Raw genomic sequence first — 19565 nt, forward strand, 5'->3', positions numbered from 1 at the left:
TTTCTCTAATAAATGACCTATTCATAATACATAAAGAGTCCCTACAAAGAAATAAGTAAATACACACAACTCAATTTAAGAATGAAACAATGACTTAAACACTTCCAAAAGAGGACTGGCCAGTAAGGAAACAAGAAGGTATCACAATCTTTGGTCATCAGGGAAATGCAAATTAAACCACAGTGAGGGGCGCGTGGGTAGTGCAGTGGGTTAAGCATCTGACTCTCGGTTTCAGCTCAGGTTGTGATCTCAGAGTCCTGGGATCGAGCCCTGCATCTGGCTCTGTGCTCAGTGAGAAGTCTGCTTAAGACTCTCTCCCTCTCCCTCTGCCCCCTCCAACCCCCTCCCACATGTGCATGTGCTCTCTCTCAAATAAATAAAATCTTAAAAAAAACCATGGTAAGATACTACTACATACCTTTTAAAGTGGCTAAAAATAAGACTGATGACACCGGTGGCTAGGATAAAGAGCAATAGAAATGCTCATGTACTGGGGTGCCTGGGTGGCTCAGTGGGTTAAAGCTTCTGCTTTCGGCTCAGGTCATGATCCCAGGGTCCTGGGATCGAGCCCCGCATCGAGTTCTCTGCTTGGAGGGGAGCCTGCTTACCCCTACCCTCTCTCTGCCTGCCTCTCTGCCTATTTGTGATCTCTGTCAAATAAATAAATAAAATCTTTAAAAAAAATGCTCACATATTGCTAGGATGAGTACAAGTCAGTACAAGCACTGTTAGAAAATGCTTGGCAGTAGCTACTAAAGGTAAACACGCACCTACCCAATGACCTGGCAATTCCACTCCTAGATATGCCCACAGAAATGAGTACAGCAAGTCACTGAAAGGCAAGTGCAAGAATGTTCACAGCAGCTTTCATCATAATAGCCAGAACCTGGAAATAACCCAAATGTCTATTAGCAGGTGAATGGATAGATGCATTGGGATACAGTCTGACAATGGAATACTACAGAACAATGGAAAAGAACGGACTATAGCCTCACGCTAAATGTGCAGGTTAACCTCACAGACAAATGCTCAGTGAAAGAAGCAAGTGCACATATTGTACAAATTCACTGATATGAATGAAGTTCAACAACAGGAAAATGAATTTGTGGGGCTAGAAGTCAGAATGGAGGCTTCCTTTGGAAGGGAACAATGGCAGAAGGCATGAGAGAGCCTTCTGGTGGGTTGGAAAGGGTCTATATTTTATTTACTTATTTATTAAAAATTTTTTTAAAAGATTTTGTTTATTTGAGAGAGAAAGAGAGTGAGCACAAGCAGGGGGAGTGGCAGGCAGAGGGAGAGAGACAAGTAGGCTCCCCGCTGAGCAGAGAACCTGATGTGGGGCTCGATCCTAGGACCCAACGATTTTCTAAGGGGGAAATTATAGTCTTTTTAACTAATGGTGCTGGTATAATTGGCTATCCATATGCGAAAGAATCAGTTTGGACCCCATCCTTATACCATATACAAAAATCAACTCAAAAGGGATCATAGATATAAACAGAAGAGCTACAACCATAAAATTTTTAGAAGGACAGATAAGAGTAAGTCTTTGTGACCTTGAATTAGGGAATGAGTATAGATATGACACCAAAAGCACAAATGATGAAAGAAAAAACCAGATAAATTGGATGATATCAAAACTAAAAACATACATGCTGTGATACCACAAAGAAAGTGAAAAGATAACTCACAGGATGGGAGAAAATAGTTGTTAATTATGTATCCAATAAGGGTATAGAACTATTATGACTCAATAATAAAAAGACCAAAAAAAATCCAACTTAAAAATGGGCCAAGGTTTTGAATAGACATTTCTCCAAAGCAGATACATAAATGGCCAAAAGGCACGTAGAAAGAGGATACTCCACATCGTTAGTCACTAAAGAAAAGCAAATCAAAACCATAATGAGATACTACTCCTTACCCCCTAGGATAGCTATAATAACAATTTTTATGGAGACAATTAAGATCTGTTGGTGAGGATGTAGAAGAAAACACTGCTGGTGGGAATATAAAATGGGGAGCTGCTTTGGAAAACAGTTTGGCAGTTCCCCAAAAGGTTAAATGTAGAATTACCATGGGACCCAGAAATTCTACCGCTTGGTATGCACCCAAGACAATGAAAAATATATATCCACACAAAAACTTGCGCATGAATGTTCACTGCAGTTTTACTTGTAACAGCCAAAATATGGGGCAAAAACCAAATGTCTATCAACTGATGAAGGACAAAATAAAATGTAACGTGTTCATTTAATGGAACTAATCTACAATGAATTATTACTTATTGAAGTACAGATCAGGCTACAAAGGGGAAAAATCCTGAAAATAATATATTGGAAGAACCCAGTCACAAAAAGATTATGTATTACATGATTCCATTTACATGAAATATCCAGAAGAGCAAATCTACAGACAAAGGAGATTAGCTGTTGCCAGGGGATGAGAGGAGTGAAGTTGGGGGGGAGGAGAATTGGGTGGGGAGTCACTGCTAATGGCAAGGGGTTTCTCTGATGCAGGATGAAAATGTTTTCAAGTTAGATCGTAGTGACAGTTGCACAACCTGGCAAATATACGAAAAAAGTTGAATTATACACTTCGATAAGGTTAATTATATATAATATGAGTTATAGCTCAAAAAAGCTGTTAAAAACAAGGGTGTGTGTGCGCGTGTCTCCTAGTCTATTTCACGGCCTTGGCCCCATCCTGAGTTATAGGACCTGGAAGCTACAGGCCAGAGGAGAGATGAGCATGGATGGAGCTGAAAAAGCAAGACTATCTCCCAACATGAACCCCAGACAGCAGCTGGGATAAACTCAGGGCTTTGTGTGTCCATGCGCACACGGGCATACAGCTTCCGACCCAGGCTGTTCATGACACAAGACAAATGTGAAATGGCCAAACAGTTTGGGTCCACAGCTTTGATGACAGTTCTCAAGCCTCTGACCCATGGCTCTGCCCAGAAGATTCCCAGGGCTGACTTCCCTCGGGTTATCCACAAAGTAGACTGGCTTATATTAGAACAGCACTGCCTAACAGAAATAGAATTCCAGTCTTGTGTGTCATTTTGAAATGTTCTACTAGCCACATTTTTAAAATGTAGAAAGAAACAGGTGAAATTAATTTTGGATAATATAGTTAACCCAACATATCAAAAATATTTTCATTTTAACATGTAATCAGTGAAACTTTATTGAGATATTTCACATTGCTTTTTTCATACTAAGTCTTCAAAATGCGGTGTTTACTTTACACAGCTTGTCTCAGTTTGGACTAGCCACATTTTTAAGTGCTCACTGAGCAGCCACGTGTGGCTCGTGGCTGCCATACTGGTCAGCACAGTTGTAAGTGTGGTTCATGTTGCAAGACTCAATATTCTCAAAGCCTGGTATTTTAGATGATATGAATTTAAAAATAACAAGTGCTAAGGAGGAAACCAAGGCCCAGTGAGGTGAAGCGCCTGGCCTGAGGCTTTATGCTGATGAGTGCCAGTGGTTAAGAACAAGAGCAGAGTCTACAGTCAGATGAGAATTATATTCTCCATGGCGCTGATGTGAGATGACAAGAGACACCTGTGGGAAGGGACTGACACAGTGCCTGACTCACATCCGCCAAGAGAAATGAGGGGCTAACACGGAGAAGGCAGAGACCCCTTGGGGTCATGAGCCGGAGATGCCCTGTATCAGCTCTGAGACAGTTCCCTAGGGCCGCCCCCTGAAAAGCTTGCACCACTCACCGGACTGGTGGGTGAGGACACCCCAAGGCTCCACGCAGCTCCATCATCCTCCGGGGGCTTCTGCTGGCCACTCCCCTGGGCCAGCGCTTGGGCCAGCACTCTCATAGGACTGCCAGGCTGCTGGCCCAAAGCACTTCCCAAAGGGGCAGCTTGGGCAGTGCCCGACAGCAGCAGGCTCAGGGCACCAGAGGCCCGGGCAGGGGGCTCCTGCTTGCAAGGCCCATCTGGAGCCACAGGGGACGCCTGCGCCGGGAGGGGCTCTGCGGGCCCATCAGACGGGATGCTGGCCTCCGGGCCAGGGAGGGAGAGTGAGGCCCGCCCAGTGGGAATCTCTGCTTCTCCACCGAGTCCGCCCAGTCCGTTGGTTGGCACAGAGTTCACCTGGGCTTTGCTGAATTCCGACAGCACCCTAGAAGTTTTTAAACAAAGAAACCTGTGTGACAGGTTGTCTGTGAGAATGCCCAAGGCTAGGGGGCAATGGCTAAGATGGAAAACTGCTGTTCTGTGATTTCAGAAACAAAACAAACAACACTCTCGTCACCATCCATTGCTCCCTTGCTCCCACACAGCCCTCCTCTGACAGGCCTCACGAAACTTCTCCCCGGCCGGGACTCAGAACCCACTCCTGGGACCCGGACTGAGGTGAAGTGAGGACCCACTCTGTTCCTGGGACAGTAAGTGGACAGCAGGGTCGGGGGGGGAGGTGCAAGGGCCTGGCCGCCTTGGAGCCAGACTGCAGGTGGAGTCCGAGAAGCCTGCCGTGCCCAGGGCCTGCCGCCAGAGATCAGCGTACACAAGGTGCATGAGTGTGTACGCAAGCAGACATGGGCTGTGCACGCACTCACTCCTCCAGTGAGACTGGCTCTTCCTGCCCCTTGGGGGTGTACAGGGAATGCAGGGAGCCAGTGCTACTGCCTTTGTGTACACACGCACGCACGCACACACACATGCATGGAAACATACTCCTGGGCCTTCTAAAATGAGCACTGGCTAGTGGCTGCTCCCCCTTCTCCTGAGGCTTCTGAGAATCCAAGTTCTGTTTCTCAAGTAAACCTATTTGCTGTCTCCTTCTCTGCTTATGAACCCAGCAGAGTACGTCATGGGCAAATGCAGGTTTGTATGGCAACAAAGCTAGCTGGGCCCAAGAGACTGCATCTATCTGCCCTAATGGCTTAGACTGGGTCAGAAGGTAGGTCAAACTCCCCTGGCTTAGGGAAATGAGGATTTTAGAACTCACGTTTTTACCCTGATGTCTTTTGGCCGAGCTCTGCTCTTACTTACAACATCAAAACCCCAAACAACATTTCAAGACATGCTAGTTAGTCCAGGATTGGTGACCAACCCATGCATTTATGGGCAACTGATTTTCAACCAAGACATTTCAGTGGGGGAAGAACAGACTTTTCAACAAATGGTGCTGGGATAAGTAACAGCCCCCATGCAAAAGAATGAAGTTGGATTCCTTTCTTACGTGATATAAAAAATGAACTCAAAATAGATCAAACACCTAAAGGTTAAGAGCTAAAACTATCAAACTCTCAGAAGGAAATAGGCATAAATCTTTGGATCAGGCAATGGTTTCTTATAATACGACATTCAATGGATAAGCACCCAATTAAAAAACAGGTAAGTTGGACTTCCTCAAAACTAAAAGCTTTTGTGCTTCAAAAGGATACTATCAGGAAACTAAAAAGACAACCCACAGAATAGGAAAAAATATCTGCATATCTTATAGGCAAGTATCATCACATACCTGATAAAGATCTTGTCTCCAAAACATACAGAGCTCTTAATTCGATAGTATGAGAACAAATAATCCAACTGAAAAATGGGCAAAGGAGGGGCACTTGGGTGGCTCAGTCAGTTAAGCGTTTGCCCTCAGCTCTGGGGTCCTGGGATCCAGCCCTGCATCGGGATCCCTGCTCAGGGAGAGGTCTTTTTCTACCCCTCCCTTTTCTCCATCCCCCACCTCCCTGCTTGTGCTCTCTGCTCTCTCTCATGTTCTCTGCTCTCTCTCTCACTCAAATAAGCAATTAAAAAAATATAAAAAAAAAAAAGAAAAACGGGCAAAGGATTTGCAGAGACATTTCTGTAAAGGCATACAACTACCTTTAGAGCAAGTACATGAAAAGATGATGAGTATCATTAAATAGTAGTGAAATAAAAATCAAAACCATAGTAAGATGCTACTATAAGCCCACCAGGATTCCTGTAATAAAAAAAGACAGAGAATACCAAGTGCTGGCAAAGATGTAGAGGAAATGGAACTCTTACACACTGCTGGTAGAAATGTGAAATGCTGTAGCTTCTGTGGAGAACAGTTTGGTAGTTCCTCAGAAAGTAAAACACAGAGTTACCATATGACTCAGCAATTCAACTCATGGGTATATACCCAAGAGAATTAAAAGACAATGTTCACAGAAAAGTTGTACATGAATGTTCATGCAATATTACTCATAATAGCCAAAAAGTAGGAATAAAACAAATGTCTACTAACTGATAAACAGATTAACAAACTGTATATCCACACAATGGGTAAGGGGTTTCCTTCCAGGGTGATGAAGGCGTTCTTCAATTATATCGTAGTGATGTTGTACACCCTTGTGAATATACTAAAACCCACCCAACTGGACACTTTAACATGGTGATTTTTATGGTAGGTGAATCATATCTCAGCAAACCAGGAGGTTCCCTATGAGAAGAAGGTGTAAACTTATGTTGGTGGAATAGTTACAGGGGGAGGCAGGGGGCTGCTGGTTCTTGCTCTCGGCCTCACTCTGAAAACAGACCAGTGCGAATCCAAATCCAACAGAACAGCTGGCAGTGAGCAGGCACTGAGGCACTCATGGGTTCTGGACACAAAGGGGTAGTTTCCACAGGCAGAGAAGGAAGGGACATTTGTTAACCAATTGCTGTGTCCAAACCATTGTGACAGAATGGGGCCACTTTCTGAGATGAGCTAGGGATGCAAATGGCCCCTGGGAGGTGCCAGCTCCTTGTGGAGAACTGAGAGGTGGGTTGGTGACCAAGAGCAGGGTCCCAGTGTCCTGGCTTTGGCTGGCACACTGCTGTGGCCCCCAAGAGGCTCCTAAAGTTCAAGGACTTCATTCCCTTCCCTGTAGAACATGCGTGGTAACAGCACCTACCTGTTATGAGTATGTTAAAGGCTACGTGAGATAACATAGGTCAAATGCTTACTAGGGTGTCTAGCACAAAGCAAGTACACAATAAACTTTAACCTCAATTTGTTACTGTGGCTGTTCTATCATCACTCTAAGACTACTTAGTCTCCATGGACCCGAATATAAAAATGTAAGGAAAGGAGCAGAATTACGGAAATATTCATTAGCATTACCAAAATGGTTATCAATTATCAATGAATCCTAATCTGTAAGACAAATTTTAATGACAGAGTAGACTGGGTGTTGGAATAAAGAAATGTCATCCAACAATAAAAAGCTTGTGTGATAAAATAGAGTTTCTGCCAAACCAATGCCAAGGTCAAGGTGAAATCAAGTTCACAGAGCCTCACCAGAATCAGTGCTGGCTGTCAGAACCCAAAGAGAATAAGAGGGACATTTATGTCAAGTGCAAAAATGTGCTAGAGATTTTCTTTTTTTGAGAGATGAGATTTTAAAGGAAAGGCAAAAGAAAAATTTTCAAAACCTTTGAAAAAAATGCAACGTTGGACTAAAACCACTCTAGTCCTTCCACTTTTGTTCTGTCCAGCTCAGGGCACTTTAAAAAAAAACAACAACTGTCTATTCAAAAATTCTAGAACTCTGTGCTTTCATTTAGAATACACTGGGAAAAAAAGATGTATAATATACATATGTATACATGCGTTCATAGAGGTGCAGGTGTAAAATAAATAAAAAGCATGGGCCAGAGGATCTGGATTATCGCCTCCTACAGTTACCCCTTCAAGAGATTCTGAGCCTGTGCTTTTCCTGTGGATTGGTGTGTGGTGGCCCATGGCACCATCTGGATGTCAGGGGACACTAATAAAAGCCCGGAGGAGAGCTGTGTATGCGAAGAATTATTTCCAAGACAAGGCTTTATGACAATGACATTTGATAAATACCACTAACCATGGTTTTGCAGCTGTGAATGTTGAGACAAGTTATGGGAGAACCAACATCACAGGGACACTAGTAGTAAAATGACAATGACACCACCTACCGAGCACTCACCCTGTGTCTGGAACTGCTCTAAGCACGCTACATACCCTAACTCATTAATTTTTCCTAGCATTCTTATGCCCATTTTTCAGATGAGGACATCAAGGTCAGGAAGGTTGAATAAACTGCCAAAGGTCATGAAGCTGGTTAATGGAAGACTCCAGCAGTCTGGCGCCTGACTCCACATTCCTAACCACTAGACTGTAGTCGTGCTTCTCAGTAATCACTGTAATTCAGAGCCAACCAACACAAAAGAAGCTATTCGTGGCATCAATCCTCTATTCACAAAGCAAACTGCAATTTGGTTTCTGGGAAAGATTAAATTAATACATTTCATTTGGAATGTTATGTGTTTTTGTACTTTATGTTTAATTTGTCGGTTTTGATTTTACAGTTGTAGGAATTATAAGCCCATGGTATTTATGCCTAATTTTAAGTTACAAATATTCAAGTAATATAATAAAAATAAGTGAACTCTTAAATGTCGGTGAGAGTCTCTACTCTTAAGACATACCCTCTAGGGTGCCTGGGTGGCTCAGTGGGATAAGCCTCTGCCTTGGCTCAGGTCATGATCTCAGGGTCCTGGGATCAAGTCCCGCATCCTGCTCTCTGCTCAACAGGGAGCCTGCTTCCTCCTCTTCTCTCTCACTCTCTCTGCCTGCCTCTCTGCCTACTTGTGATCTCTCTCTGTCAAATAAATAAATAAAATCTTAAAAAAAAAAAAAAAAAGACATACGCTTTAAGAAGAGCTGGTATCCGGGGATGTGCAAAGACTCCCTTCAAGCCCAGCTCTCAAAGCCATGGTGCTGATGTGTGTTTGTGCTTCTGTGTGTGTGCTTCTTCCAGTGTGTGCTGGTTCCTCACACCACTGCCCAGCGCTGGTCTGTATGTCCTGACCCTCTGCCCGAGTTCTCCTGTAACGCCCAGGACACTTCCCACACAGGGTGGACAGTCACTGATTCAATGACCTGAAGCTGGAATTTTCCAATCACAAGACTCATGAAAGATAAAAGCAAGACACATGACAAAGACACATGGCTGGCCTGTGGGAGAAGAGAGAGAGAACGAAGGGGCTCAGACAGATGAACGAACCCAAGTCACGCCACTGGCCTAGCAGATAGGTTGGGACTGCTCCTTTTCAGCATGTTCTATCTAAATATTTCTGTTTGACGTTTGAAAGTTCTATCCAATCTGCTCAGAAGCCACGTCGGGGGTCTACCAGTTGCTGTTATGCATGCAATTCAGTCCCAGGCATCTGATCTGATAGCCCAATGAGGGAGTCTCCATTTTAAGATTTATTTATTTATTTGTCAGACAGATCGATAGAGAGAGAGAGAGCACACAAGCAGGGGGAGCAGCAGGCAGAGGGAGAAGCAGGCTCCCCACTGAGCAAAGAGCCCGATGTGGGACTTGATCCCAGGATCCTGAGATCAGGACCTGAGCCAAAGGCAAAAGCTTAACGCTGAGCCACCCAGGCATCCCGTGGAGTCTCCATTTTAAAGATGCAGAAACAACTTCAAAGAGTAAGCAGTTTGACAGCCGTTACTGAACTTATAAGTGGCAGAACTGAGCTGGAAACTCGATCCCACCGCAAGCCAGCCCACACCAGCACCCAATCTGGTGTTATTCCTACACCAGCTGGGAACTCTGTAAAGGCCTGAACCAAGAGGATGGGGCACCCAGGAGTAGACAAGAAGGTCCGAAACACAGGCTGGGGGAGCGTGGGTCTGGCTGAAGGAAGTGCTTTATAAAATTTACCATTTCTACCTATTAGATGAGCAAATACCCGGAAACTGAATAATATGTTCTGCTGGCAAGGCTAAAGGACAAAGGTACACCCCTGATGGAGGGTAACTAGGCAGTACCTGGGAAAATCACACATTAATGTATCCTTTGGCTCAGCAATTCTGTTTCTGGAACTCTGGAAACAGAGTTACTTGCAAAGAATGAAAAGACCACATTTACAAGGTTATTTATAGAAATAGGGAATTCCAATACTCAATAAATACGGGGCTGGTTAAATAAACTAACGAGCAATGGAAACATATGCAACAACAACAAAAAGAAATAAAAAAGCTCTAACACTCCAAACCGAAAACTGATACAATCTCTTCCAAAACAGAGTGTTAAACGGTATATTCATAATAGCTTCTGTGGGTAAGGGAGCAGGGATAAGAAATAAAAAACATTTAAAAAATCTGTATATTCATATTGGTTAGATGCACTTAGAAACATCAGAAGAAAATGTAAGGAATCAATAATTATGGTGACAGAGGCGCAAAAGGCTTTTCGCTGTATACATTTCAGCCTTTTCCCAACCATAATAATAGATTATCTGCTCAAATATTACCGTTAAAAAGCCTATATAAAGAAGGATCTGCTCGTGAGCATGGCCTAACACAGAGATGGTGAGTCACTATGTTGTACGCCTGAGACTAATAGAACATTGTTTATCAACTACATTCAAATTAAAAACATTTTTTAAAAGAGAAGTCTCTGTGCAGGCTCCCTCCTCTAGTCAAGTGCATTGTCCCAGGGACTCTTCCCTCCATACATCTGCTTGGCCCCTTTTGTCTACCATCTCCTCCAGTTCAGGGTCTGCATCTTTGCGAGGCCTTCTGGGAGGTCACAGAGGAGCACCCTTATCCACTGCGCTTCCATGCAGTTTTTGGAAGTTGTACATGTAACCCTGAACCATGAGTCTCATTCCCTCTAGTGGCAATGATATTTTACACTGCGCCTCAGAGAGAGGAGGTAACCTGCCGAAGTTCACCCAGGGGCAGCAATGCATGGAGCCTGATCCAGCTCTGAGCCCTACTTAGAGCCGTTCTCCTCACTGTCCCATGTGGCCTCCAGATACAGGTCCCAGCAACTCCAGTCCCTGAGGAAGAAAGATGATGTCCCCTTTGTCTTTCTGTATGCCCCTATAGTGGTCAGTGCTCAGTGACAGGCAATCACATGCTACAGGAAGGGAGACTCGAAAGAGGAAGAGGAGGAAGGAAGGAAGAGAGAGGGGGAAGGGGTGGGGGGAGGAGCACTCACTCTTGCAGAGACAGGTCTGAATCCTCAGCATTTGCTGTCCCCACATCTGAGTCGTAGGACATAGGCTCCTCAGAACGGTCTGGACTCTTGGAGCCGTTCTCTTGGATTAGGCAGCTATCAGAGTTTAGGCTGCAAGAGAGCTGGGACGAACTGGCCGTGTCCAGGCTGAGGGAGGAGGCTGTGAGCTTCCTGTTCCGCCGGATCTTGTGTCCTGAGTGCTGGACTTCGATGTCCTCCGAGCCCGAGGAATGGGAAATTGAATCCAGAGACTCCTTCCGCTGTAGTTCTGTCCCAGAGGTAGTGAGGGGGTCGAGATCAGAGAGCGGACAAAGCCCAGAGAGAGCCAGCGGGGTAAGCGTCCACTCGTTTAGGATGGCGGACTTGTAGGAGAGCTCGAAGGATAAGGATGTCAGTCCCTGCAGGAAGCTGAGGAGGAACTCCCCCTCCTCGGCGTCTCGAAGCAGCGCTGTGGGCTGATAGTATTCGCACAGGTGGGCCGGCTCCTGGAGGAGCAGCTTCAGGTAGCACTCCATCAGGCCGTCGTTGAGGGCCAGCCGCAGCCAGGCCCGGCAGCGGCCCACGTCTGTGCTCACAAAGATCAGGTGCTCCAGCTCTGAGATGATGTGTCTGGGGATGGGAGGACAGGCTTATTTCAAGAAAGGATTTCCAATCACTGCGGTCTTATTTTAGCCACTGGTTAGCAAGAGCCCGTCATAACAACCGCCCATATACAGAGGCTTGAAAAAATCTTGGACTAACAGTGCTCTATGGGGAATTTAGAAATATTAAGCTATAACCCCCAACTTTTTGAGGTTGCTCTCATGAAGGATAATTGCCATTTCATTACGGCTACTCAGGGGCCCCTGACATCACGTGCTCATCCAGCACACATCTGATGAGCCCCTGAGTGCAAGGTCTCTTCAGAGCCCAGAGACACAGGGTAAAGACATGGTCCTGTCCTCAATCCAGGTGACCACCTTTCACGGGCACATGAAGCCTATTGTCAGCAGAGCTGGGGTGAGAGTACACAATCATTTCCAGATCTCAGTAAGAGAAATGCCATAGAAAAGGCAGTATCTGAGCTGGGCTACTAAGGGATTTCAAGAGGCAAAAATGGAAGGGGAACCTTCTAGGCATAGAGGACCGAGAGAAAAAAGGCACCAAGGGCAGGAAGGCAACAGCTCTGTAACAGGAGTGGCGAGCGCTCCAGTTACAGCACCGGGAGGAGGAGCGGGTGACTGGGCTGCAAAGTCAGTTAAGGCAGGGTCTTAAGTATCCAACGGGTGGGGCAAAGTGGGGCAGTGGTCCCCACGCCCGGCTGTGCATCAGAATCACCCAGGAACCTGGTCAGGATACAGATTCTGGGGCCCCCACTGAGTGAATCACACTCCAGATTTGAGAACGTGAGGGTTTTTGCACAGGGAAGTGACTTGACCACAGTTATGTAGATGTCTTGGTGGGCCACTCTGGATAAGATCAGATCCCACACGTAGCAAACTGAGTTCCTGAATCCTTGATCTGCTGAAAACACCCATCCCCTCCTGACTTCCACAGTGCCCTGCACGTCTCGCCCGTGGGAGCGCAGCCCATCTCCGTGGGACCAGCAAATGTGCTCTGCTTAGCTTCAGCTCAGTGAGTGCGGCCCAGCCGACTGGGCTAAAGACAGACAGGATGAGATGAGGACAGTCAGAAAGCCACTGTCACCCAGGAGTGTGGTAAGAACCTGAGACAGGGCAGTGGCAGTCATCAGGAAAAGGAAGACAGAGACCCACAAGACACCTCGGGCCAGAGGTGGCACTAAGCAGCCCTTTGTGGCCCAGCATCAGCTCCAGGCTCCACAGCCCAGGCTGTCAGCAGCAGGGCCACGGAGACAGCCATCCCAGGGTAAACAGTCAGATGGTCTGGATTCCACTTTTTTTTTTTTTTTTTTAAAAGGCCATCCCTTGTTATAAGATTTAGCAATATAGATGTTCAAACACCCTAAGGCAGGGTTAGCAAACTTCTCTTGTAAAAGACCACACAGTAAAGATGATGGGCTTTCCAGTCTACACTCTCTCTGTTGCGACCACCTCGGTTTGCCACGGTGTGGTAACAGTGGCTCCTGCTATAGATGACCAGCCATGGCTGAAGGCTGAGGGGCCCTTGAGGCTTGGTCTAACAATAACCCCTATCTCACCCATCTCTGTTCTAGAACAGACTGGCTCTGGTGCTTTCCCGCACAGCTGGCGAGGGAGAGCAAAACCCCACAGCAAAACCTCCCCAGCTCATCTCACTTGTGAGTGACAGCTTTCAGGAGGGGCCAGAAGACGGGCTGAGGAAGAGGCTTCTGGTGGGCGCTTTTCTTCCTTTTCCCTCCAGCCTCGACTCGGATGTGCTTGGCGTGCAGGCCGTGGATAAATACGGCCTCCAGGGCGCTGCACATGGTATTGGCATCTCCGTCTTCGCTAGTGACCGCTGTGTCCGAGGACACGTACTGCTTCTGCAGCGCCTTCACCGATCCCACCAGCTTCTTCTTGATGACCTGGTCAGCGGCAGACATAACACAGCCTTTAGGAGATCCTGCAGTGGGACTGCTTCTCGCCACACACACACAAGCACCCACACAGGCACACACATCTATGTGTGTGTCTATACAGCAAAGCTCACACAAGTTAATTATACAAAACAAAGCCAGAGCACAGCAGTACTGATGTTTTTTTTTGCAAAGATATTTGTATATTTTTGTTTTGTTTTTTAAACTGAACTTTAAACAAAAACAACAACAAAAGAAACTGAACTTCAGTGAACTGACATCCATATAAATCTCGTGTTTAAACAAATTCTGGTTCCATCACATTACAGCTATGCGAGCTCAGGGAACCCGCCCAGCACAGCGGGGAAGCGGTCTACCTTACTCGCCTGACTACGATTCCACCAAGAGGCAACAAGTGCTGCTTTCGAACAAGAAAACGGGATCACAGTCTACACCGAGAAAGACCCCAACTGGGCAGTCAGAGGCTCAGGTGAGTGTCAGCTCGGTTGGTCACCAGCGGGGTCACCCCAGACATTTTACTTAACCTCGCTAAGCTTAACGTCCTCACCGTTAAACAGAAAGCATACTTCCTGAACTACAGCACTGCGGGGATTACCCGGAGGGCAGGACTGGTCTTTTATTCATCCTTGGGTCCTCAACACTTGGCCCGGTGCCTGGCACATGTAGGTACTCAGTTAAATGTTCAGCAAGTAAATTATAAAATACATATACATTGAATTGTTTGGAAATATAAGGATAGTCCGGTCATAATATACTAGCGTGTCAAAGTTACCTCAGTGTGTGGAAAAGGACTAGAAGGGAATGCAGAAAAACTGGTTTGAATCGTTAGCTGATAGGATTACAGATAAATATTTTACTGTTTTTATTTTTGTTTTAGCCCAAACAGTTCATTTTAATGTTCTCTGAAAAGTTGAATGTTCTTTTTTTTTTAACAACAGCTTTAATGAGACCTAATTTACATAGCATAAAATTTACTCATTGAAAGTACACAGTTCAGTGGTTTGGGGTATATTCACAGAGTTGTGAAACTACAGCCACTACCTCATCTTAGAACATGTTCACTACTTCAGAAAGACACGCTGTGCCCATCAGCAGTCACTCCCTATTTGCTGCTCCCCCAGCCCCGAGCACCCACTCATCTACTTTGCCTTGACGATTCACCCATTCTGGACATTCTGTATACATGGAGTCTCACAGGCAGCAGCCTTCTGTGTCTGGCTTTGACTTGGCATGTTTCCAAGGTCTGTCTACACTTTCGCCATGTATCAGGATTTCATTCCTTTCTATTGCCAAATCATATGTCACCGCGTGGACACCCCACATTTTATTTATCCATTCGCCGATTAATAGACATCTGGGTTGTTCCCACTTCGGGGCTATAATGCTGCTATGAACATTCATGCACAAGTGTTTATGCAGACGTAAGTTTGCAGGTCTCCTGGGTACGCACCCAGCAGTGGAAATGGGCCACCACTTAGTCTTATGTCATTTTGATTCTAGCCATCCCAGAGGGTGCAAAGAAGTCTCTTGTGATTTTGAATGCATTTGCCTAATGTCTAATGATGTTAGGCATCTCTTCATGTACTTGTGGGTCATATGTATGCCTTCTTTGGAGAAATCCTTGGTCTTTAGGTAGCCTATATTAAATGACCATCGTTTTTTGTAAATTCCTATTTTATTACCAATAAGATGTTCTAGAAAGGCCAGGATCTTCTCAGAGCCTGCTTCTGCTATCGCTTTTTCTCAATCCAAGGCCTCACTTTCCGGGCAGTCCTTGTTCATTTCAAAGCAAGAAAAATCAAAGAAATGGCTGTCCTGTGCACCCTTCCCCACCCTTCAGGACCACCCCCCCAACCGCCCCGCAGCCTACCGGGATGGCAGCCCGGGGATCCAGTCCATTCTCCACCACTGAGAGCATTTCCACTCACACAGCAGCTCCCTCGGAGAATCACATGACACCTGCAGAGACAGACGGCGGCCAGCTGAGCAAGTTCCAGCTCACCAGCCCCAGCCAACTAGCCCTCTGCCCCCAGCAGGCAGCAGGAAGTCAGCCCCTCTTCCTTAAACTGCAATGGAAGGGCATTTGAATATAGAAGGAAAAGCTAAGAATGGATTTTAAGGAAGGAAAGGAGAAAGGAAAATAAATCCGTGGGCTCAGATCTCAGGAGGTGCAGAGTCCTGTATGCCATGGGTGGGTCTGGCCCAAGCAGTGCCCGGAAAGGGCTCCGGATTCCACACCCAGTACTGGCACAAAAAGCAGGGCATATAAGGCTGATTTAGACACAGAGCTGAGGGCAAGGAGGTGTCAAGGGCCCACAGGGCCAGGAAGCAGGGGCTCACAATTCACACTGGTGGCCTGGGCCCTGCAACTGCCCCCTGTGACTCCCGTCCCAGTCTGGTGTCTGCCAGCTCAGCAGTGCCAGGGACAACTGAAACAGCTTGCAGAGGGAGGGCTCTCTCACTCCATATCTGCTTCTCCTCAGGCTAAGCTAGAGAAGCACAGGGGCATGTCTAAAGGGAGATGGGCTTGACTCTCGATTTGCTGCTAACCAGCTAAGCATGCTGGGGCACTGTATCAGACCTCTCGATGGAGAAAAGAATGTGGAAAATGCCTATCAAAGGGCCTGAAGGTACTAAGGAGAAATAGTATCTACAACCCTAGTGTTTGTGGCCATCCAAACCTACAGATGAGGACTGTCAGGAGACTGCCGGGGCATGAATTCGCATGAGCAAGTAGCTGAAGTAAATCCCTCAGGGCACTGGCTTCCTTCTGAGGGGGGCTGAGGCGGGAGGGCTTCCACCTGAGCCTGAAGGGGCTGCGGGCTGGCCTGACCCCACCCCAGCCACTTGGACGAACCAGTATGGGGTAGGCACCTTCCCATCTTAACAGACCTCTAGTGACCACACAGCTGAGCATGAGGGGACACCCAAAACTAGATCATTGTTGTCCTTGTTCTCAAAAACTCCGGGTCCAAAGAAGTTAATAAAGCTGAGGCCCACTAAATGGATTTTGTACTCTTTTTCTATATACTGTTTCCTGTGTTCCTCCTAATCACCCTGGGAGGGCTGTTTTATTATCCTGATCTAAAAGATAAGAAATAGAAGCTGACCCAGGTCAAGGAACTTCCTTAGATTCCAGGGCTGATAAGTGGCAGACTCCACCACCTCCCACTAGGACTACCCTTCTCTCAACCCTCTAGAAGAGGCCAGTGTGAGCTAGGGCTAAGGGGTAGGTGGGGAAGGAGCAGGGGGAGGTTTGGGAGAGGGCTCTTTAGCTGAGGGCCCAGGTGAGGGGGTGCAAGGGAATATCAAGGTCTGGCCAGCAGGAAAGGTTTACAGAGAACAGCAGGGTGGCCCTAAATGACATTAGATGCTCTGACTTAAGCCCTGGCCTCTGGAGCTGGTGAGGGTAAACAGGACCCAGAGCCAAGCTTCCCAAGGAAGGGCATGCAGAGGGAGGAAGGTCTGTGTGGGGGGAATGGCCCCTGCAGCACCAGCTCTGCTCACAGCACGAGAGACCACCAGGAAGAACGCTGGTCTCTGGCCACAGCCCGTCTACCACCTCTCCTGTCACCATGTTTCTGGCTCCTAATGCCTGAGGTTCTCAGAACCCTCCTCTGCGACCAGGTCCATGTTCTGGCCACAGGGCGATGGGAACAGGGGATGGGCTGCAGTAAGAGTCCCTCCTGAAATTGTGCCTGATCCTGGAGGTGAGGTCGCTTCAAGCCTACCCTATGCAGCCCTGCAGGTCAAGTCCAGGTTCTCTGGTCCCAAGACCCTGGCATCCAATCCCTTTCAGCAATTCCAGAGGCCTGAGGCCTCCTTTTAGGCCTGTTGTTCCAGACAGAACCTCAAGCTCCCAAACTGCCCTTCCCCTGCCAGCCTTAGGACTTGGATGGCAACAATCAGAAGAGTAGGTCCATTAAGGCCTCATTAATGAATTAAGCCAAAATACTAGAGTATTCATTGGAGGGAGGAAGGCTTATCAGTGAGTGGGTGCTCTGGCCAAGTCAGGGTCTGTTAAAAAAAAAAACAACAAAAAACACAAAGTCAATGGACACTGAGAGGTCAGAGCAAGGCCAGATAGGAGACAACTGTGGCCTAAAACAAAGTGTCAGAAAACCCACAAAATGAAAACAGTGCAGAGAAATCCAGGAGAACAGCCACTTGACAATTCATAAAATAGGATGAGACTTTGGGATCAGGCCAAAGTTAAGGGCACACCTTTCTTTGCAAAGAGCCAAAGCACCCTACCTAGGCCTGCCTGTCCCTCAATGCCTCAGGGAGGCAGGAAACCAGCTCAGAGGCAGGAACATGGCAGTCTAAGAGATCTCTGGGATCTGGGTCTCCTGACAACACTCTAGGTCAGCACTCCAGCAGGCCCAGACCCCCAATCTACCATCCTATGGGACTGGCTTCACTTCCTATCCTCAGAACAATCTTCACTGACACCAAGAACCAAACCAAAGAGGAGGTGTCTCTTCAGGAGACCCAGGCTGAGGAGAACAAATAGAGAGCCTCAAACATTGCAAGCACAGCTGAGCAGAAAAGGGTGAGTGGCGTCTACCTTTAGGAAACTCCAAGCCATTCTAAGTCTACCTCTGCCCTTCAGTATTGATTCATCCTGGCACAGGATCTCATTCTCTAATCTCATTTAATTCTTAAAACAATCCTGTAAGAGGAGGATGATTATCCCCTATTTTACAGAGGAGAAAACTGAGGCTCAGTAGAAATGGGCCTCAGGTAAGGGACAGAATTCTCTGGTTTCCTCATTTAAGTCCTGTGCCTCTCAGTTCTTGGTTCAAAGAGTTGTAGGCAAACTTATTTACTCAGACTGTTCTGGGGGACTCAGAAGCTCCATTTTATCAAAGAAAGCCTAAAAGCAACAAGAAACAACCTTGCCCACCAGATCTGTAGCATACTAAAGGGACAGGCCCCACACACTCAGGTGCCACATCTCCCAACAGCTGGTTTTACAAATAGAAACAGGTACTGGGACCCCAACCTTCCTAGAAAGGCCAGTGGAGCCCCTGGCCCAGATCAGTGCAACTTGCTTCCAAAAATTGTCCTGCTCCCAGGCCAGCCCTGAAGATACTCCCTAAAACCCTCTGTAGCACAGATTCTTTCCATGGTAGCTAGGTTTCAGAACTGTCCTTTCCTAAATGTTCCAACGCATAGGAAGGAAACATTCTGGTTGATTTTCTTTGTTATATGCCCTTCTATATACTTCCAATCTCACTTCCTCCAGAGACGAAGGAAGAATGAAAAGAAGACAAGGGCTCAGACCAGACTTACATTAAAAGAAGAAATGGATGACCTGGCTTCCCCGCTTTCGAAACACTCCATTCACCAGTAAACAGCAACCTCCTCTTCTTGGAGACTTCCCCGCCATCCGTGACAGCCTCGGTCTCTACAGCCTGAATCTGATCCTGCACCTGGCTATGCAGAACAACAGGCCGGTGTTTAAGCCCTCCAGCTGCTGCCCCAGGTGATGAGTCAGGGTTTTCAGTCGGAAACGAGTGACAGAGTTATCTTCTGATTCAGAAAGGCAGCTGATGCTCCAGACATGTGAGTGCTGAGTGAGTGAACAGCACCTCCTTCTACCTGAAGAAACTTGGGAGTTCTGGACAAGGGTCCTGTGAAGGGTGGGATGGGTGTGTGTGTGTCTGGGGGTGAAAGCAACTAGGCCTTTGAAGCAAATGAATACCAGCTGGAGGGCAAGAAACTTCTAGCTCGTGATTCTCAGTCTAAAGGCTAGTGGGTGAGGCCAGAAATGTGAAGTCTATGAACACTGGGTATCTTTCTTTCCTCCCTTCCTCTTCCTACCCTACAACACACATTTCCCCCATATTCTTTTTTTTTTTTTTAAGATTTATTTATTAATTTTCAAGAGAGTGAGAGAATGCACGAGTGGGAGGAGGAGCAGAGGGAGAGACAGAGAATTTTAAGCAGGCTCCATGGCCAGCATGGAGCCCAGTACTGGGCTCAATCTCACGGCCCATGAAATCATGTTCTGAGCTGAAACCGAGAGTCAGACACTCAGGCAACTGAACTACTCAGGCACCCCACGTCA

At 46.7% G+C, this 19565-nt stretch overlaps 1 protein-coding gene across 3 annotated transcripts in view; it reads right to left on the bottom strand.

Moving 5' to 3' along the window:
• The window catches only part of PLEKHM1 (pleckstrin homology and RUN domain containing M1), a 48172-nt gene that overhangs the window by 26456 nt on the left and 2151 nt on the right, over positions 1 to 19565 (bottom strand). For all 3 annotated transcript variants that reach the window (XM_045984144.1, XM_045984145.1, XM_045984146.1), the window contains exons 2-5: positions 15363 to 15451; positions 13233 to 13480; positions 10960 to 11586; positions 3737 to 4145 (exon numbers count right to left, since the gene is read on the bottom strand). In XM_045984144.1, the coding sequence (XP_045840100.1) occupies positions 3737 to 4145; positions 10960 to 11586; positions 13233 to 13480; positions 15363 to 15410 (1332 nt within the window). In that variant the 5' untranslated portion in view covers positions 15411 to 15451. The remainder of the gene's footprint in view (positions 1 to 3736; positions 4146 to 10959; positions 11587 to 13232; positions 13481 to 15362; positions 15452 to 19565) is intronic.

The sequence above is a fragment of the Meles meles genome, chromosome 18 (genome assembly GCF_922984935.1).
Source record: "Meles meles chromosome 18, mMelMel3.1 paternal haplotype, whole genome shotgun sequence".
In the NCBI taxonomy this organism is placed as follows: domain Eukaryota; kingdom Metazoa; phylum Chordata; class Mammalia; order Carnivora; family Mustelidae; genus Meles; species Meles meles.